This window comes from Tribolium castaneum, chromosome 7, assembly GCF_031307605.1.
Source record: "Tribolium castaneum strain GA2 chromosome 7, icTriCast1.1, whole genome shotgun sequence".
NCBI lineage: Eukaryota > Metazoa > Arthropoda > Insecta > Coleoptera > Tenebrionidae > Tribolium > Tribolium castaneum.
In genome coordinates this window covers 17006800-17028896 of record NC_087400.1, presented here as the reverse complement: position 1 = coordinate 17028896, position 22097 = coordinate 17006800, and the positions used below count along the sequence as shown (strand labels likewise).

The window sequence follows — 22097 nt, the reverse complement described above, 5'->3', positions numbered from 1 at the left end:
AAAATATGAAACAGACAGACAGACAACAGAGCAAGTTAAATAATAGCTTTTAAAAAGAGAAAAAAAAGGAATCAGTCGGTAAACCGGGATCAGGAGAATTGCGGATTGTAGAAGATAATGCCACCTTATCGCTTAAAAAAATATGTAAGTACCCCTATTTGTTTGTTTTATGTATTAAAAGTATATAGGGTGATTTTTTTAAAAGGACTACATTAGAAACTTTTTAATTTTTAATATAGCTAGAACTTTAAAATTTTGTATACAATCCAAATCGATCATTCTGTGTTCAACCAAATTATTTAAAAATGGCTGAACTTCCGAAACTACGAGACATTGGCGTCAACTTTGAAATTTTAAATAGTAAATAGGGTTTATCTAAGATATCATAACCCTTTTAAACCCGTTGCGATAAGTGAATATTTTTTTTTTGCTTTCGGTAAAACCAAACGTTTGAAGAGTTTCTAAAATTTCCAAAATTGTCAACTGTCAAAATTCACGGCTAGTTTTTTTTTAAATGGTTCACAAAAAAACAGCTATAACTTTGTTTTTTCAAATAAAACGACTTTATTTTCTTAACGACAATCGAAAGAATATCAATATTTATGCTGACTTTTATACGTCCTATGCCTGTCTCTTAGAGTTTAAAAAAAAACACAACAAACAGATTTTACTTCGTAATTTTTATAGTTAATCCAAGTAGACCTTGCAAATTGGTCAACAAAATTGTCAAACTTTAATATTTTATTTAGTTTTTATCTGGTTCATTATCGAATAAACAGTAAAACTATAATATTTAAATATGGTTTATTATAACTCAGTGAATTATGTAAATAGCTCAGTCATCGAATTTTAAGCTTCTTGAATGAAAATGGTGAACAAATCAAACATTTCTTTTAATTAATAGCATAATTATATGCTATTATTCGAAAGTTTACTTGATTAAAAATGAAAATAATGAGCTAAAATTCTGTTTTTTGCAATTATCTCAAAAACTGTAAGAGATAGAGATTGAAGATGTTAATAATAGTCTGCATAAAATTTAATGTTCTTTTTTTATGATCATGGAAAAAACAAAGTCATCCCATTATAAAAAAAACTGATTTATAATCATTTTTAATCATCATTTTCAAAAAAATCATAATAGCCTTGCAATTTGACAGTTAACAACCTTGAAGATTTGAAAGATTTGAAAAGATCTTTCGAACCTTTAGCTACCAAATGCAAAAAGAAATATTCACTTATTACAAAAGGTTCACGAGCTGTGATATTTTAAGTAAACCCCTGCAAAGAAAAATGTGTATAAAAATAAGATAAGTACTAAAAACTAAGATACATTTTACTTAGTCTCAAAAAGTGAATTCAAAAATGCAATATAAATAGGTGGTTACTATTTAAAAGCTTAAAGTTAACGCCAATTGCAAAAATTCAGCAATTTTGAAAATAATTTAGTTGAACTCAAGATGGTCGATTTAGACCATATACGAAATTTTAAAGCTCTAGCTATTTTCAAAATTAAAAAGTTTCTAATGTAGTTTATAGTTACATATTTTGTATCAAATAATCAATTTATCTTCACTGAGCTGCAATAAATGATAAGTTAAGATAATACTTCAATTCAATATTTTTACTATTAATCCACTTTAGAAAATAACACACCAATCACTCAAATTTCGTTCAATTTTCAATAAATAAAAAAACACACAACACTCAAATTGCACAAACTACGCTTGCATAGTGGTCCTCTGACTGTAATTTTTCGAATACTTCCAAGTGGATGAATCAACCATCGGTGGTGCTGTTGGTGCTGTTACATAATTTGCCCTTTTTGCTTTCTTTATTCTCCGAATTCTCCTCCTTCGTACCTCCAAAACAATCAAACTTGTCATACCCACAGTGATTAAAACACAGATCAAAATGATTAAAATCACTTGTTGAACTTTTCCTTCCAACAGAAATCTCACGCAAACACCGGCTATTACTATTGCCAAGATAATAGTAATTGTCACTGATACAATAATGATGCCACACTTTCTGCCTGCGAAATACAATAATTAAAAGTTGTTTTGTTTTAGAATTAAGACTTACCAGTGTCTAACTTTGGTTTCTCCATTTTGGGTGGATTTGAGCGAATAAAAGGTTATCGTTGGTGACTGTTCCATGTGATGAATGATTGTTATTGCAAGTTTTGATAAGTTAAGTAAATATTAAAGTGATAAGGAAAATGTACTCAAATATTGTGTTTCACTGAAAGTGTACCTAGTTATTGTATATGCTCCTCAAGCCACTAAAAACTTTTTTTTAATTTACAAACTCACTTGTTACGTCTATACAGGTGGAAAATTAATGTAGTTGTCGCACTATAAGTACTATAAAAGACTTTTAATGTTTATTTTTAGAATGTGAAATAAAAATAAAGGAATTTATTGTTAATTACGCTTATTTACAAGACATTTATTCGTAAAAAGTGGCTAACTATAGATAAAGGTCGCATATCAATTAAATTAAATTTGAGATTATCATTATCATTAATGTGTTTTAGCATTTCCAACAACAACATTTCCAAAACTTTATTTCAGTAAATAATATTTGGAAAATTTTAATATTTTTTAGCAATACTTTTATTGTTAAGTTGTAGTATGAGTCAGTACATTTTTTGTAAAGTTTGTTGCTATAACTAATTGTTCCACGACTCCTAAAGTGTATTTAGAAAAATTTATACTTAATTAGTGTTTATTACTGTTTCTAATTTTATTATGCTATTTATTAAAATTTAAGCGTAAGAAATCTTCAGAAGTAGAAAAACACTAATAAACTGAATCTTGATACTGTGGACACTCAAGACTGAAAAAAATTAATAAGAAATTAAAAACTAGTATTAAAAAAAATAGTAAAACGGTAAGATTAAAATTTTGTAAATCTAAAGGACTGAAAAAGTGATAAATTAAAAAATTATAAAACAGAAAAGTAAGAACATTAAGGCATTAGAAAACTAAATGATAAAACAGTAAAACGAAAAACTGAAGAATTTAGAAAATGAATATGAAATACAGAGTGAGTCAATTTGTGACTGAATTTTTCCAGGAGAAGATTCGCTGTGGTATTTCCTACTGTATATTTGTACATATTTAAATTTGGACTTTTTTAGGCTTTATAAATTAGTCTAGTTTTTGCAATTTGCTTTAATCGTTCAAAAGTTATTTAATTTTTTCTACAATTTTGTGCGTCTGTGGGCAAATTATTAAAAAATCGCAATGCGCTTGGTGGGAACACTGCTCAATTTAAGAAAGTAATTCTGTAATGCTGTATTGTTATGACTTATGACCGTTCTCAACGTTTTTATGAATTTTAAAATACTAATTTATAAGCAAAAATATTCTCCTCTGATAGAAAAACGTTATTTTCTACTTTTTAATGCATCTTTTAAATAAAGGCTTTTTTCTAAAAAAAACATTTTTATTATTTATTGTTTTGTAGTCTTTACTGATTCTAAACGTCTTTTGCCCTGAGATTTAGTTTCGCCGTTTTATTGTAATACCATTATTTTGCTGCTATGTGCAAAATTGTTTAATGGTATGTGGTAGAAATCAGCTGATAGCATTAAAAGAACATCCTGTATCTATACTCTATCGTCCAAGGTAAATGAATTTCAAAAAACAGCGACAAAACATAATAAAAATGATTAGGTAATAATATATATTTCCCAATAACCAACATACCGTTAAACCCTATTTAACCCCTTTAGGGGGTATTTAACCACATAGGATTTCATTGTCACGCAGATTAAGTAAGTATGCAAAATTTCAATTTATTGGGACAACGGGAACCCTTTCAAACTTGGTTCCAAAAATATGAAACAGACAGACAGAAAAACAACAAAGCAAGTTAAATAAAAGCTTTTAAACGCATATTTTTTGCACTGTACCAATGTCTTCGGTGTCGTATCAGGCCAAACTTCTAAACTTTTTAAAAAATTGATTTTGCTATAACGTTGTTGCTTCAGTTTCCTTCTCAAATATTTATTTATCGGTTTAATAAGAAAATACCGGCGATAACATTATAAAATCTTAACTTCGATTTACATCTTGTTTTTCGCAAAATTACAATGTGAAACAGATGAAAAAAGAAATTACAAATCTTGCAAAAATGTATAGAAAAGTTTCAATAAAATTTTAATCAAAAATTAAAGTATCTTCAACGGGATCAGTGGGCCAAACGATGTCTTCTATCCAATTTAAGTATGGAATGACTTTAGTATAAACTCCAATTGAATTTTGAACACCGCAGCCTTTCCCAAACGAAGTGACACCAACTACGACAAAATGTTCGTCAATGTCATAACCAAGAAACGAAAGAGATCGTTGTTTCTTGTAATGTAGTGGACCTCCAGAATCGCCCTAAAATAATAAAAAAAATTAACCAAAATTGCTGATATAGGTACACACTGGACAGGTATCTCCTCCTTCAGAATCACCAGCACATATTTGCTCTTTATCCTTTATTCCCTCTTTGAGTCTTCTCGAAGAAGTAAATCTCTGTTTACATTCTTTATATGGCACAGTAGTTAAATTCACTTTTAATAAATGACTGCTTGTGTCTCCAAAAAAATCAGTTTTACCCCAACCAATTGCTTGCAAATGATCACCAGAACGCTCTTCTATTTGTAAACAAGCAGGACGAAAGTACTGTGAAATAATTGAAATTGACCTATTTATTTTAAGCAAAGCAATATCGTGATAATGAGAAGCAGATTTATATTTGGGGTGGACATAAATGCGTGTCACTGCAAAATCTCTAGGATCGGCATCTTCTGTTGTATTTTTCAGGTCCAAATCACCGAGACGTACCCATTTAACTTGACCACTGAAAAAGAAAAATTATGAAAACACTTATTATTAAAATATTTTTATAGTTACTAATCCAAAGTGTGAATGCAGTGTGCTGCAGTAAGAACAAAGTCGAAACTTATCAAAGATCCTCCACATAGCCATGAGATGTTGGTTTTTTCACCAAAACCAATCGCTGCCTTCAAATTAAAAAAATATACAAGGTTTTACTATTCTTAATACTATTACTTAGGAGATGAAACGAGATACAAAATCGCACGATATTCTGTACCCAAAAAAAAACAGTGCAGCAGAGTAAAATGAGGGCGCTTCGAACGTTATAACGTCTCGGTGACAAATTGTTTTAAATCAATTTAAATTCAACCAGTTCACTAATTACGTGGAAAAAATGCAGACATATTGAGCTTTGCATTATCAACAGACAGAAAAACTGAGGACAAAAATTTGCATGAGAAACATGAGAAAAAAACTTATTTTAAATTTAAAATCTATGCTTTTTCCCGTATTTTTCATAACGCTGCGAATATAGTTAAAGATACAAGTAAAATGTTTAGAAGAAAGTTGTGGAGATTTTGTTTTAAAAATGTCAGCAAGACCATATTTTTATCTCTATCCATTTAGGCCCCAAAGTCATTCAAAGACCCTCAAGTAACGGATTTCCTTCATTTTGCCCTTGGTCAAGTAATACAACAAATACGGTTGAAGATACAAAAAAGTGAAAGAGACGAGTTTGTAGAGAATTAAATTTGCTACAAAAAAGTCAGCAACACGATATGTCTGTCTTCAACGGTTTAGGTATAAATTCATTTTCCAATATTTGACCACCCACAAAATGAAGGAAATCCATCGCTTGAGTGTCTATGAATAATTTTAGGGCCTCAATGGTTGAAGACATGGATATGGTCTCGCGGACTTTTTTAAAGGAAATTTAATTCTCTACAACTTTCTTTCTGACATTTTTCTTGTATCTGTAACCGTATTCACAGGGTTTTGAAAAATATAGGACAGAATGCAAATTGGTAAAAGTTTGAAATATAATTTTCGCACTATTTTTATCTCCTGTTATTAAGAATTTGATGCTCTATCTGCCTGTATTTTTTTTATTGGCCTTGTGCCAATCGTTATTTAATTACAACTATTTTTATAAATTCATTGCTCTGAGAACTTGAACGGTAATGGAACTGCGCCTCTGGTGACAATAACGGAATTATCAAGGACGGGACGTTTTATTTGAACGTCGTTTCATATCCTTAGTTTTAGCTATCTGTAGTTTTACAATAACTTTTGACTCATACCATATGAGGGAATTCTCGAGGTAAAGCTTTTGCCAAATTGATATCAACATTTGGGTAAACCGCTTCGTAGTGTAAATAGTAATCAACACATTCTAAAATTTGACAAAGTTTAGTTAATTTTTTAAATCAAATTACTTACTTTTTTCACTCCTTGAACCAGATTCCTGCCAAACTAATGGACAACAAACTAGGGAATAATTAAAAGGAGAAAATCCACACAGGTTGTTATTGTCACTATTATTGTAATTTTTATTACAAATACGCACACATTCGCCAATCTCACTTGAATTATGCCTTCGACAAAAATCTGTTGGTTACAAATTCGGAATAAACAAAACTCCATACATTTGTACTTACCTCCTTCTTGGTGTTGTTGATATGGCATACAATTGTAGCAAAAATATAATAATATGAGTGTGATACCACTTTTAATATTCATCTTCAAATGCACATATCAAAGATAGGGATTTGCAATTAATCGCTCTGTAGGTGGATTTACTTATAAAATAGATGAGTTGGGGGTCATTGGTCAAACTTAATCAAAATTAATTTTTCGTATTGACGTAATCGAAATTTCGCATTGATTGGAATTAACAATAAACTACCACATTGATTGTAAACATTCAATTCACATTCCTACGACAATTTTAATAGTAATCTTAAAGCAGTAAAACCACCCTTCATAGTAAAAATTTATTTGAAAGGAACGAAATTTCCAATAGATTCTTAAAAACCTTAAAGAAGTGCCCGAAGAACGTCTTAATTCAAAACGTATAGTTCTTTTGGTTTTCACTAGAAAAAATTAAAACGAAACTTACAAATTTCCATGTCAATAAATTAAAAACTAAAAATGTTTTTTGTGATAATTGTTCGGCATAAAAATGCGCAAATTTTTTAACTTAACTTAACTTTAACTGAGATTTCCATCCTGTATTAACTGTTTCAAAACTACAATGTGTTCAAAAATGGTTGTTTATCACGTCACCAATGAAATTTGAACGTAACGTGTCGCTTAATTTAAATTGTGAATACCGTCAAAATGAGAGAACCGTCAAATTAATGCAAAACAAAACCAAGAATTTTTAACTTCCACTGTCTAATTTTAATATTGTTAAAGTTTTTGCTAATAAAAACCTGTCTGAAAGCAATTTTCACACACAAGATTTTTTTTGTTCCGTCCGTCATGTGTAAGCAAAAATTAAATTATTCAGAAGTCATTCCACATTGCTTTATTCTTCGGTTTTGTGGTTTCAAAAGTTTCAACAGATTCCACCGTTTACTTAAACAGAATTTTATAACGGCTGTTAGTAGAGTATAAAATGTTACTTCTGGATCTGGACATTTAGTGTTTTAAAAAACAAGGCAGTACCCTAAAAATTTAGCTGTTTTCCCAAAAGTAAACACGAAAAAGACCTAAAGCCCATCAGAAAGCATTAAATTTTGTGCACCCTAAAAGTACTCAAATATCCGTAGACCACCAAAAATTGAGCATATGAAAAAACCGTTGACAATTACCCAAAATCATGCAAAATTATCCCAAGACCACTCTAAAAACTTACAACATAACGTATTTTTAGACACTCCAAAATGGCTTTTTATTTCTGGACCAAACCAATTGGCGCATAAAAACAAGTATATTTGGCGCCTTACAAAATTAGGCAGAAAAAATTAATCTTTTCCCAAATGTAAACAACCGAAAAAAAACATAATTTCTTATGCGTTCAAAAAATACTGATGCCAACATACTCAATTTTTCGGGATCAGTGTGCATTTTTTACATTTACATACATTACTGCATCTGAATATGTTTGTAAAGAACAATTAGTGTTGAATTAATATGCCTATACATTCCAGTACGTTATAATTTTTTCTAAATAAATTTTTATTGGATGGACTTTATTTCAATTTATTAAGTAAATGTTAAAAATTTTTGTGCCATTGCAACTGTTACACATACTTTTTTACTAAAATATCGCGTAACAGTGCATGGTGCAGAAACATTTAACATTTATAATCCTTTAACTTTGGAAAATTAATAAAATGTCCTGTTTGAATTTCCCGTTATTGTCGAGTTAGTTCGTTGTCTCAAGGCAGTGCTTTCGCTAAAAACAAGGTGTAGTCAGAAAGATTCGCTTCGATATGCCATCTGTTTTTCGTAAACTAAATGGTGCTAACCCTATTGTTTTGCGTTCTATAAAATGGCCCAATTTAAACTTTATTATTTACAAAATATAAAAATGAATAACGGTTTAATATCACAAAATAAAAAAAAACATTTTAGTATTTAATTGTGTTACAAAAACAAATTATAAAAAACAAATTTTACGTTGGCATCAGTACTTAGGTAAAATTGTATTGTAATGTAAAATCAATGTAACAATGTAAAATCCTAACAATTAGGATATGAATGAACTTGTGATAATATTATACATATCTAGAATTCAAATAAGATATGCAAACCAAAAAAATCAGCTAAAAATTTAAAAGTATTAATTGTTAATCAGAATAAGAACAAGTTCTATAACGTAAAAAATCGTTTACATTGTTTAAGGAATTTCATAAACCGTACCAACGTTGGACCATCGACCGTCTTCTGTTTAATAAAAACGCTCAAAAGTCAAAATGCGTTATTCGTTATTATTATTAAATTTAAGTGCTGCACGATCGAGCGTATTACGTGCGTGCTTACCTTTAAAGAAATAAATTTGGATACAATCATTGTTATGTACACCATAATTAAATTTCATTTTTTTATTAATAAGAAAATTAGCATAGACAAAATATATTCAATCCGAAAACACCTGTATAATAGTTATTAAAAAACAAGTTTTATAAGAGCACCCTTTTTAAGTTGACAAGAAGCAAATTCAGGACCGTATTTTTGCAAATTTCATAGACTTTAGAGAGCCTTAATGCAAAATTATCCCATTCTTGACAAAACTTAGATAGAACAAAAATTTTAAATCAATTTTTCACTTACAAAATTCTGGCATTACCAATCGTCATAAGAATCCCTAAATCGACTAAAATAACAATTTTTGTTTTAAAACGACAAAAAGGGAGCAAATTACAAGAAATAGTATAATACACTTGTTTTTTTCAAGAAACTCGTGGCTAACGTCACTCGTTGTTAAAAATGAATTCGTGCTTCAAGACTGGTCTTATGAAACTTATTTTCTAATACAGCATGTTAGGGAAAGGTGTTTAGCAAAAAAAAAATAAAGATAAAGAGAATGGCAAAACGAATTGATTAAGTAAAATTTATGTAAATCAAAAATGCATAATTTTCCCAAAAATCGTTCTGAAGCTAAAGTCCCAAACTTTGAGAACTGCTGAACTAGAATGATAAAATTTAGCGTAAATTTTAATATTAGTGACGAAACATCAGGGGTAAATTAAATTCTTGGTCCAACCCGTGATTCTTTTATATCAATTTTTGTTTTGTAATTAAATTTTCAAAAAAAAAAGAAGATTATGCTAGAACTGGGATTCAAAATGAGCATGTTATCAATAATTTCGAAAAATTCTCAAACCGTCCATGCGCCGTAATGTCCACTTTGTTTAAAAAATATTATATAAGGGTTTTAACAAATTTCATTGGTCCATTCACGTTAACTTTTAACAGTTAATTAAATTTTAACAAAGCTTTCTATAAAACGGCCTTTAAATTCAGTTTGTGTAAATATTAGCTGTTTCAAAACTGTAAAAACACCAACGTCACATTTTCTCTCAAAATTAGCTGTTATAAATTATTTATGCACTTCAAAAAATTAATAGCTAATGTAATTTATAGTTTCTATGAGAGGTCTAATCTTTAATAAGTATTTTAGATTTTTATCAACCTTATTTAAAAAAAATAAACAAAATGCGACGTTGGCGTTTTTATAGTTTTGAAACAGCTTATAGATTAATAAAACGATTGAATCGATATGGATTAGCCAGAATTTAATTTTTAAATATTGAATTTAGCCGCCACTTTATCAAGGTTTGCGCAGCCGCCTGCGCAAAGTCTCTTTTTCAACGAAGTTTGTGTTGCTGTTGGTACGTAAAACTTGAATTTCTAAACTCACAATCATCCACAATTCATTCGCACTTTTCTCGATTTTTTCAACCCCAATATCTTATAAATCCTACATTTAAACCATTTCTATATATATTTTGTACAATAATTCGCATTTCGCAGTCAACATAACCCCACTTTTTCCTTCAACCTGTCGAGACTTGTCTGACTAAAACCCTCCACTTGTTTCAGACGTAACAAACATGAAGTTCAACAAATTAGTGACTGCTTCGCGAAGCAAAAACAGGAAGCGACATTTCACGGCGCCTTCTCACGTCAGGAGGCGATTGATGTCGGCCCCCTTGTCCAAAGAACTGAGACAAAAGTACAACGTGCGTACGATGCCCATACGCAAAGATGACGAAGTTCAAGTAAGTTCAGTGGTTTGTGTACAGAATTTAGTGTCAATAATGGGTATTTTAGGTAGTGAGAGGGCACTACAAGGGCCAACAAGTCGGTAAAGTTGTCCAAGTGTACCGAAAAAAATTCGTTATTTACATCGAACGAATTCAAAGGGAGAAGGCTAACGGGGCCACGGTTTACGTCGGTATTCATCCCTCCAAGGTAAAAATAAAAAAATGTTTTTTCTATTCCCATGTAGTTTAATTGATTCGTTACTCGTTGGTTCGTTTGTGACTAATCAGAGTACAGTATGAAAATCACGGGACCACTTGTGACCAAGAAGTACTTGTTGGATTGCCGTGAACGTTTAACATTTTTGAAAATAAATTTAATTTTTTTTTGTTTCCGGTCGAGTTTTAGAAAAAAATGTGTATGCATCTCGCATTTAATGGCGATTAAGCCACGAGTATGAAAATACGTCACGAGCTGTAGGTGAGGGTCATAATGAAGTAACAATGTAGCTGCACCTTCCATTGCTCTAATTTTTTGATAACTTGTTTGATTACGATTACAATGTATCAGAATCAGTTTGTTATATCAGAGGTTCACTTTAAGCGGTAAATTAAAAAAAAGGACTTTACCAGTAATTTTTACTTTACATATGAAATAAGAGGAAATAAATAAATACTGTAAAAAACATGAATGCTTTGCGAAATAGTAATATGTATTACTATTATTTGCATACTGTTTGAATTATACTTACAGTACATATGAAAATAAAAATATTGAAAAATAACTCAACTTGCCTTATCCTTATACTTATAGTTTGGGATATAGAGTTTTGGTCGGCGAATAAATTTGACACCAACAAAAATTTTAAACAAATTTGAGCTCTGCGCGTTGTTCTTCAAAATCTATCACATTGAGTTAAAATTAAGACAAACAGTCACAGAAAAACAAGTCCTGCGATAAAAAAATATAAAAACGTTGAAATTTCGTTTTTTTTGGCGAAGGTACTACAGAATTTGATTTCCTAAAATGACGTCTATTAGTCATAATAAACTTTGGTAAAAAAGTAGTAAAAGTTTGGATAAAGCTAGTTATTTTTTTTGACTCCTTTTAAGCTCTTCCATCATAAAATAATTGCACAACTATCAAATTCACATTGTAATTATGTTTAAAAACACACGTGCTACAATTTTTATTGACACCATGCAACTAAATTTTATAAAATAAAATCAATTTTATTGTCTACTTTTTTAAACAATTTTTTCCAAAAAATTTGCTTTTAAATTATGACAAGAAAAATATGGGTCCTAATTTAAAATATGAAAGTATACTAAACATTTAGAAAAGTTTTAAAAGCATCTGCTGTTACTAAAAGCCATTTATTTTTGAAATTGAGCCATAAATAAAAATTCTACAGAACCTGACGTTTTTAAAAAATCACCCTGTGTAAATAAAAATAAACTTTTTTATTGATAATCTATTTTGCTTATTTAAAGCACGCAACAGCATGCATAAATCTAACTTTCAAAAAGCGCGTTTTTTAAGTGTATAGCAACATCAATAACCCAAGAAACTGTTAACTTTATTTTTAATTATTTATTTAAATGTTTAGTTGATTTAATATCAAAATTTTCATAAAGAATTGTGGGAAAACATTTCCTTTGGTTTTTAAAATGAGTTAAAAACAGCAGTTTAAAAGTACATTTGGTTTTTGATTTTAACTGAGGTTTTGTAAATTTTTTTATCAAAAATAATGTTCTGAAGAGCGTATCCGGGACTTTTGACACACCCAATAAAATAGAAATAAAAACAATGTTTTTTATTTTTCAAGTAAAAATGATGATCACAAACCATTCGTAGACCATAAGTTTTGACAGCACGATCGCCACTTGTTAAGGTTCTCTTAACAAGTGTCTCGATTGTGTTTTGTCAACTTATGACATGGTGAGACCTTGGCTCTGATTCCATTCTCATCAATTTTTTTTTAATAGTTAAGAATCGGTATTAATTGGTTCCGTTTCAGGCCGTAATTGTCAAGCTCAAGATGGACAAGGACAGGAAAAAGATCATTGACCGTAGGGCCAAGGGCAGGTTGGCCGCTTTGGGCAAAGACAAGGGAAAATACACTGAAGAATCAGCGTCTGCGACGGCTGTTGAAACTTCTTAAAATTTGTGTATTCAATAATATAATAAAAAAAGTTTGTATTAATCGTGTTTTATTCAATTTTTGGGAAATGCTTGCGTAAATTATCGTTGACACCTTCGCGGTTTCGGGCTAATTCGATCGCGTAAAATTGTATTCGCGTCACTAGAATTGTGTTGTCTTCTGTGTAACTTTTGGATGCATCACTGCGTAACAAAGTCCCAAAACTGTAGTCCTCTACGCACTTTTTGAACTTTTCACAAAACGGCCGCCACTTGGCTTTGCTTTTCTCACTTTTGAGTTCATTCTCCTCGATTATGTTCAGTCTTAAATTTGGGAATTCCTCCCGAAATTCTTTGTAGATTATGTCGTCTATTGGCGTCAATTTAAGGTATTTTGGGTCAACTGAACACAAAATCTGAAATGTCAAATTAATAATGTGGTTGTTGGACGCGATTAAATTACATTGAAGTAAATTTCGGCGTGTTCGTAGGCTTTCATGGCCCACATTGCTTCCAAGGTTTGGTCATTCTCGAATTCTTCGGCAGGACGGCTCAGAACATCCTAAAAGACAAACATTAAAGAAATTTAATTGGAAGAATGACAAACAATTACCATAATATCGTAAAATTGAGTAAACAGAAATTGTTTAGAAATGTTAACCCCACGTGTTTTTTTTTTCGTTGACAGCGAGCGTGGCCAACAGACAAAATGTAAATTCTCTAGTTTTACCTGGGGTTACTTTTCAGTGCTAAATTCAAATTTACAATTTAATATTTTTAATTTTATATAATTATACAGAATATCCCAGCAAGTTTGTAAAGTATACATCTGGCCTTTAAGTGTTAAAATATTTAAATAAAATTGGTACTGTACTAAAAAATGACCAAAAACTTTTTTTTTATCACAATTGCACACAAATACGCTATGTTTGCCTGTCTTGAAGAAAATAACACGATTTCATTAAAATGAGGCATTCATTAATTTAAACAAAGTTTTTTAAATTGAGTGAATCTAGGAAGATGCGCATGTGCATGGCGTGCGCTGAATTATAATATAACCTAAAATTAGCACAAACGTCAATTTCTACTAAAAACTTATTAAAAAGTGTTTGTTTGAGTGGATTAATGATGTCGAAGCCTGATTTAAAATCCGTTATTGAATTAAAGAAGGAAGTTGCGCGTATGGAAGAAGTTGCCAACTTTCTCCGAATTGAAAACTTCGAATATGCCCTGAAGATCAATGTAAGTTTATGCTTCTGTGATTGTAAGTAAACTTTGCTCACAGTTTTACTTTCAGCGATTGGAAAATATCATCACAAGTATACAAGCCGTAACCAAGGATCACCCTGCAAAGCTTGTAGAACTATCTGATGGTTTACTCAAAATTATTCACACTTGCAACGAAGTGAATCCATCGACAGCCCCAGCTCCAGAAACCAGTATGAAAATAGTTATTTGTTTAATAAGGCATTAGAGTTGAATGTTGAACTAAACAACTTTAGTCCCACAATTATATCCCATTTCAATTCATAGTAGAATTGCAATAGCGCTTTTGCAATTTTCGGAGTGAAAAATAAAGCACTAATTGAAAGTGCATGAAAAAGAAAAGAATTCTGTGTTATACTAACTTCCAGCGAGACGTTTTGAGCTAAGGTAAAAAAAATTTAAATGCGCTGTTGCAAAATTCTACTATGAACTGAAATGGGATATAAACTCAATTTTACTAAAATTGTGGATTTTCATGACTATTCCAATACCGTTCTAACGTAATTATGATTGCTGTCAGCAGCCCAGTCAACTTAGACAAAAACAAGGCGATTCGTGGAAAAAATTTCTAGAGAGATGGAATATTGTTTAAACGCTTTCTTTAGACTTGGGTAAATAAATATCAAAAGTCCTCGAGAGTGGGGACGAGCTCGAGGAGGGGGAGGCGGTTGAAGATGTTTTTTTGTTTTTTTGCTTATATCTTGGAAACGATCACTCCTATCAGTTTTTGTCATCTTACCAAAATTAAAGCTGGTAAAATGTCTTACAAAAAGTCCTATGCATTTTTCTCGTGGGACTAACTCTAAGCGAGTTCTAGGACTGGAAAAAAAATAATCATTTAAAAAAAAGTGCTTTAGAAGAGAATGTCCTGTGATTTGAAAAACTGACAATTGAATTTATTGAAAAGGGGAGACATGAGGGTCAGTGAAGTCTTCAGAGTCGTCTTTAGATACTGAACAAAAACTGAATAACAGTTTTGTTCAGTACGATATTTACAGATAGATGACTTAATATATACAAGCTGTTCCGTTTAAACCCCTCATTAGAAGAATTGGGATTTCTAATAATGATAGTCAACTGAAAATGTGTGTACAACCATAATCTTTTAGGTCCTGCTCAGTGAAAATATTTTGAAGATGGCAGAACTTTCGGTTATACCGGAAGTCGCTATCAGCTTCCTTATTTTAAATGGAAAGCTATGTTTTATAATGCGTTTTTGAATCACTAGGGTTATTTTAAGGTAGTTTTTATAAGCTTTCTCTGTACCTAATTTTCGCTGATACGAAATATTTATCATTTTGAATTTTTTTTAATATGCACTTTCCAGTTCAAAAATCGATAACTCTGCCATTTTAAAAAATTTGAAAACATTTGAAAAGCGAGTTCCCGATTTTTTAATTGACAGGTGCAAATCGAAAATTTGCAAAAAATCCTAAATATCTCAAAAACGGTTGAACTTAGTTATAGGGAAAGCTGATAAAAACTTTCTTAAAATAACTCAACTAATCCAAAAACCCAGTGAAAAACGTAGCTTTAATTTCTCACACTTTTGTCTCTTGTTTCCATGGCAATCTATGAGAAAAGGCCTATGGCTAATGAATTTCTCAATCCAAACAAGAAGTTATTGAAAAAGTTACAGATCGATGCAGAATTAAATTCTCTACGATTTAATGAAATCAAACTTGTGTCATTTCACTTGGAAAAAATGAGTTATGGGTGCTCAAAGTTCTGAAAATTTAACTTTAAACATTTGGGGTTTGTTATTCTTTTTTACAAATTTGAAAACACCAAAAAAAAAAGATACAGACTTTATCTTTCAAGTGAGCTGGAAAATGTTTTCGATTTTTTTTAAAACGGCAGAGTTATTGAAGTTTGAACTGCAAAGCACAAATCCAAAAAAAAATTAAAAACCCTAAAACTTTTGTATTTGGCTAAATTTAGGTACAGGCAAAGCTTATGAAAACTAGCTTAAAAGAACTCTAGTAATCCAAAAACGCATTAAAAAAATATAACTTTCCATTTAAAATAAGAAAGTTAATAGCGACTTCCGGTATAACCGTAAGTGCTACCATCTTGAAAATTCATTGAGCAGAACTCAACGGAATATGACTGAGTACCAACTTTCAGATAAATATCTTTATTAGAACTTTCTATACTTCTAATGTGAGGTTTAGACGGAACATCCTGTAGATGTTTTGATTAAAACTTATAATAAACTGAAAACATTGAGTCCAACAGTTTATTCTATAAAATCTTCTGGCCCCCGAGAACTGTCAAAATCAGTCAAAAAAAGAGACTCAAACAATTTTTTGTAATAAGAAATTATTTTACTCTGTTGGATGTCCTTTACTGCTACCCAAGAGATGCTCTGAACTTTTCAAATCAATGAAAAGTTACAGTTGTTTGATGTTTGCACGCCTTTGATTCCAGAAGAGACGACTCCCAAGGACCAGAGTCAAATCTCCGTGAAGGTAACTCCAGCGTCGCCATCAACATCAAGACCAAGCAAAGCCCATGTGGTAAAGCCCCATATGGTAAATGGACACATACTATACATTCCCACCATAAATCTGACACGAATAAGTGAAAACAATTCGTTACAAAGGGAAAATAACTCCTTGGTATATTTTGTGTGTTTTAACAGTTTCTAGTTAGACATTTGATGTTTACAGGTTGAGGATTCGACTTTGAGAGGGACTACAGCAGCATCGACTTCGTCTCAAACGATTGGTGAGTATCTTAATTCAAGGTAATGTAGTTAATTTTTTACTTGTTCAGAGACTGAAAATAATTCAACACGTGAGTTCCATAGTGGCAGTGTTTCGCACTTGGAGAATGTTTCTCAAGCGTCGACGTCGAGATCACCGACACATTCGACTGTACTTTCAGGAACGTTTCAAGAAGTAAGTGCATTTCTAGGAAAGTTATGAAAATGTTTTTTTTCTACTCTTACGCCCTTAAGCCTAGAATACTAAGGCCCAGTTGCTCAGTTCGAGCTTAAACCGAGTTTAACTACAAACTATAAAGCAAAAGCTTAGTATTGGTTTAACTAAGCGGTCCATCTTGACCGCTTAAGTATTGGCTTCTCGCTAAACACTTTTAATATTAACGTTATTAATATACATAACTTTGTAATTTTATTGAAATCGTTAAGAGATGAATAAAAGAAATCGAAGTAGTAATTTTAAGCGCAAAGAATAAAATTTGGTCAATTTTGTTCAAAATTGTAAACACTGGATTGTAAAAAAAACATGAATACGTTCAATGAAAAAATGAAGTATGGGCCTAAATTACACTAAGATTTAATGCAACAGCAGACACCTGTAGAGAGGCGGCTACATTACGAAAAATATGCGACACTTAAAAAAATCATAAAATATGCAGACCAACAATGTTAGAAAAAAGCAGACTGCTGAAGGGCCATCTAACCCATATACTACTTACTTTCACAAATGTGGAAAAAATTGCTTTTAATGATAATTAGTGATAAAGAATTAATAAATTACCGAAATTAATAGTGAATTTGCTGATAATGCACAAAAACAGCTTTTTTAAATAAATTTCTGTTCAGTTTGAGTTAAACTTGTGATAAACAAATAAACTCGAGCAATAACAGTAATGAATAGAGGGCCATGGCAACAACATGTAAGTTAATACATTAATAAAAACTAAAAAATGAATAATAATTATTCTTAATTCAGTGTACCTATTAAACATTATTTTTTTTAATTGCTGCAGCAAAATCCGACAATCAGGGGAAGAATAATGTCAGAATTATTGATACTATGCAAATATTATGTGATTTTAATTATAGCATAAATTTTTAAACAGTTAAAGTATTTATATAAAATTGTTATGCTTCAAAAGTGAAGACGCCCAAGTCTTCAGATGCAAAAAGCAACAAATAAACTGTGCAAATCAGTTTATTGTTGCGATTTGAAAGAAAATCCAGAAATCGATAAATTGAACTTTGACAAAAGGAAGCACAATTTGAAAATGCCACGCATGAGTTTCGAGAAATAAGGAAAAGCCATTTTAGTAATTAACAATTATATTAAGATACATTTTTAACCTTAAGATTCTTATAACGATATTATTCCTACAATGTATACTGATAAATAATGATATGATTCGATCTTAATCTAACTTAAAAAAATAAAAACGAAAATTACAAAATTTGGATTTTTCCCAATATATTCAAAAACTAAAAATTACTCATAAAAGTTTTTTTGAGATAATTGTTCAGCATAAAAATGCACAACTTTGCTCTATTAACCGACCTCGTATCTCTTGTAATAACTGAGATCATCCCCATGGTGGATCTCGAAAAACGGACACCCTATAGAAATGCTTTTTTAAAGATGTGTTACGAAATTACAACAATGAAAGATTATTGTATTTTCTGTTATTTTGAAGGCGCATTCATTTTTAGATCTCTTTTTCTGCATATTTGTCAATAAACATCAGTTTGTACAAACTTTTACTGGGACGGAATATAAAGCCTAATACGGACTGTTTATAAAAGAGTGTAGGATCTTAGGTGGTTCTGGAATTTGAATTTGCTGTATTTAATTATTTTATTTCTATAAAATTTCTGAATAGTACCAATTTTTATCTACCCACGCAATCAGTAAGACTATTTTTTTATATGCTAACATTGTTCGTTTTTTCTTGAAAAAAGGGGCAAATTTTTAATACCTACGACGATCCCACATTTATTTATAGACAGATTGTATTATTTATAAAGAATGTAACATCAACCGCCAATGCTATAACAGAGTCTAACATCACCATATTATAGTTATTTAGTTTTCTGAATGGATGCATAGTTGCATTTACAGATTTTTGCTCTTCTTTATCTACTATATAAGCTTTTTCGCCCCACGAACAAATATTTTTATTTGGCCAAAAGAGCAAATTAGGTGAAAAAAGAGGTTTTATTGCTGTTTAGATTTTTTCCTACATTTTAGCTTGTTAGCTTTAAAAGCAGTCAGTACAAAGTCTAGCTGTAAAAGTTAAATGGCTGTTCATTTTGCTGCGAAAACGTTTTAGTAACCAAATTAAAACTGTGCATGCTAGTTGGGATCTACGAATGGATTCCTCTGACTCCTTAAAATTAGTCTTTTTCGGGCTTAGTCCTTTTGCTGATTCTTTAAGTGAATAAAGCATAATCGTTCAATACAACAACAAAGAAATGGAAAAAGTTGTAAACATGTACCTAAAATGTGACTCTTTGCCTCGCCCAGAAACAATAATAATTTTTTATTGATCATCTACAGGGTGTCTCAGCTAAAACTTTCCAGCTTAATATCTCAGTTATTTGTCAATTTGTTTTTTAACTTTGTATGGGTGAGAGATAAATGTGAAATGGCACTTGCGTGACACGTTTGTGCGTGTAGGACTGATCAAAATTCAGTGGTAGTGCTCATTTGTCTCATAGAGATCTACGCTTTTGCATCTGTACCCACGTTTAACAGTTTTTCTTCTTTTTTATGCAAAACAAACGTCTTTCAAGGTTGAGTTTTTAACTACAGCATTTTTTATTGACGATTAATGTTTTAATGTAAGTTTTAAAAGACTTAGGGCCGGTTTATAGAAAGCGAAATTAAGATTTAATTCCAAATTAAACTAATTCGAATTAAGTTGCCATTTAAAATGCATTGACAAATGTCAAGTTAATCGCGATTAAAATTTAATTGCAATTAAAATGTTCTGTAAACCGGCTCTTAACATTTTAAAAAGGCATGTAAAAATTACGTTTTTAAGACTTGAGTTGTTGCATTAATTAGATTTTAATCTTTACCTTCTGAAATATCTGCATTTTAAATTTCATAAAAATCCTTTGATAAATATCTGAGATATCAGGTTCGACAATTTTAGATGAGACACCCTGTTTTTTGCTTTTTTAAAGCACGCAGCAGCGTGTTTAAATCCAACTTTCAAAGCGCGCGTTTTTTTTAAGTGTCCATCAATAACCCAAGAAACGTGAAGATAAATAATTTAATGATTTTTCATTATTATGACAACGAAAGGTTTACTGATCTCACATTACATTATTTCCAATTTATGTAATATTAATATCAGTGTTTATGATTTCAAAGTGTACCAATAAAAAAATTACGTAAAGTATTCGTGGATAACTGATCTTTAAAACACGGCTACGCCGTCGTGCTCGAAAAATCGCGCGTGTTTTAAAGACCTCAATATCCACTTATACTTTAATATACTATTTTGATTTTTTTTTCGGACAAAGAATCACGAAAATACTGAAAAGTATTGTTGATAAGGTATTAAAAACATGACAGTAAATAAATCGTCAAAAAAGGAAAAACTAGTACGTTTATTTATTTATTTAAGGTAAAAATATATCTTAACCAAGTGAGCCAAGAAAGTATTAACGGAGAAACGCGAAAATCTGTTTCTCCACGACGACCATCTGCTTCTCCGAGACGACTATTACGTCGACACAGGTGAGTACAGTAAATAAAATAGCTATTTGTCCAATTTTTTCGAACTTCCTTTACATGTTTGTTCATAATAGTAATTGTTAACACAACTGATGATTTTCTTCTTACTTTTTAGGTCGAGTGGCTTATTGAGCAGTGTCACTACAAGAAGACACAACCGAAAATAAATTTGTTATAATATAATTAATTCATTATAATTTTCTGGGCCCAGTTTATTTATTATAGGTTTTTTGCATACTATAATGGGTCGGCAACGTTTGTGACAATTTCAATTATTTGAATATAATTCCTTTCAAGCTTGAATGTCATTTAATTATTACTTTTACTTAACGAAATGCTATAAACAAGTAAGTGTTGAAAATATGATGTACAAGGTTACCCGCAGTATTGAAAAGTTTGAACAAGTTTTACGTTTAAAGACCTTGACCTCTCCTAAATTAATTGTTTTTAAATATCGCGTACACATTAAATTATACCTGTTTCTTATCAGGTAAAATAAATTAACAAAAAATTGCATTCTACTTTATTTAATATTTACCGTGTTTATTTAATCTTTTAATAGTGACCCGGTTTTATGATCTTATGCTATTAATCATTGTTTATCTTTTCATCGACGGTGGCATCATTTATCAATATCTTATTAAGTAATGATGTTTTATTGCAACATAATGACGCAGAAATAACACATAATTAATATTGTTTATTAAAATCTGTATCTAAGGGATTAATTAATGCTTTTGCTCATTTTTGGACATCAATAAAACATTTCTGCCATATTTATACAACGTTGCATTAACATGTTTATTTTGCGTGTGCAATATTACTGAATAATAAAAATAACTAAAATGTGAAACTCTAGTGGTAGTTTAGTTGAGAAAATTAAATAATTTAAATACAGTAAAATAAATATCCCATTTACATACATTTCTGAATTCCATTAAACTCAAATACGTGTAAATAGAAGTAAATAGATTTCACTGTTCAAATATTTTGAAACGACTAATGATAATTGCGACTCATTTGAACAAATAAACATAGGAATTGTGTCTCTGACAAGTGTACACGGTAACGATAAAATTGCTGCATTTGTACAAAAATAGTGATATGCAAATAAATTGCAGCATTTTGTCTTTTTTTGTAGGAAGTTGTTTATACAGGCTATTTGAAATTTTGCGATGCCGTTTTCATTATTTGATAGATCGACTTAAATTCCACAAACTCAAAATATTTTTATTATACGCATACAGGGTGGTGAAGCATAGTTATATATTTTTTTAAATGGAGCACCTTATATATTTTTTCATAATTAGATTCTACGTAAAAAATAGTGTAACTTTATATAAACTATTATGGGTATATCTCTTTTAGTTTTGAAATTATTCAACATTTCGTTATAAAAAAGAGCAATTTTTGAAAAATCACTGCGAAGTCGCCTATGCATATTTTCCGACAATTTTGCAACTGAAACATTCAAAATACCGTGTAGTTTTAGGAAATAGTCGACTTTTACTTGAAACACCGAAATAATGTAGTATAGGCTGTACCAAAACGCAAAAAGTTGAATAACTCATTTTTTTTAATGGAACACCATGAATTTTTTTATGTTTCGATAGCATTTTTAATAAGCTGTCTAATGATATGGGGTTTGCATTGCAAATTTAGAAATTAG

General features: G+C 30.5%; 4 protein-coding genes across 5 annotated transcripts; 2 read left to right on the top strand and 2 right to left on the bottom strand.

The window, feature by feature from the left end:
* Positions 1-1609: 1609 nt before the first annotated feature.
* LOC103314187 (serine protease snake) lies at positions 1610-6655 on the bottom strand. Its single transcript, XM_008199413.3, has 7 exons — positions 6497-6655; positions 6279-6446; positions 6140-6231; positions 4914-5023; positions 4443-4860; positions 2086-4394; positions 1610-2035 (listed from the first exon to the last, which is right to left on the bottom strand). The coding sequence occupies exons 1-6, from the start codon at positions 6576-6578 to the stop codon at positions 4170-4172; spliced, it is 1095 nt and encodes a 364-aa protein (XP_008197635.1). The 5' UTR covers positions 6579-6655; the 3' UTR covers positions 1610-2035; positions 2086-4169.
* A 3405-nt stretch (positions 6656-10060) lies between these two features.
* RpL26 (Ribosomal protein L26) lies at positions 10061-12759 on the top strand. Its single transcript, XM_966955.5, has 4 exons — positions 10061-10180; positions 10392-10570; positions 10623-10763; positions 12574-12759. Exons 2-4 carry the CDS (start codon positions 10403-10405, stop codon positions 12715-12717), a joined length of 453 nt encoding a protein of 150 aa, XP_972048.1. The 5' UTR covers positions 10061-10180; positions 10392-10402; the 3' UTR covers positions 12718-12759.
* On the bottom strand, positions 12750-13463 carry LOC660686 (uncharacterized protein). The gene is made up of 3 exons (XM_008199405.3): positions 13309-13463; positions 13159-13257; positions 12750-13111 (listed from the first exon to the last, which is right to left on the bottom strand). Exons 1-3 carry the CDS (start codon positions 13309-13311, stop codon positions 12767-12769), a joined length of 447 nt encoding a protein of 148 aa, XP_008197627.1. The 5' UTR covers positions 13312-13463; the 3' UTR covers positions 12750-12766.
* Positions 13464-13720: 257 nt separating this feature from the next.
* LOC103314182 (uncharacterized) lies at positions 13721-20731 on the top strand. Of its 2 annotated transcripts, none has more exons than XM_008199390.3 (7): positions 13721-13937; positions 13993-14134; positions 16392-16495; positions 16634-16691; positions 16740-16864; positions 20319-20431; positions 20544-20731. In XM_008199390.3, exons 1-7 carry the CDS (start codon positions 13821-13823, stop codon positions 20593-20595), a joined length of 711 nt encoding a protein of 236 aa, XP_008197612.1. In that variant the 5' UTR covers positions 13721-13820; the 3' UTR covers positions 20596-20731. The 2 variants fall into 2 exon arrangements, with proteins under 2 accessions (XP_008197612.1, XP_008197603.1); XM_008199381.3 differs by having other exon boundaries at positions 13723-13937; positions 16392-16582.
* The last annotated feature ends 1366 nt before the right edge of the window (positions 20732-22097 follow it).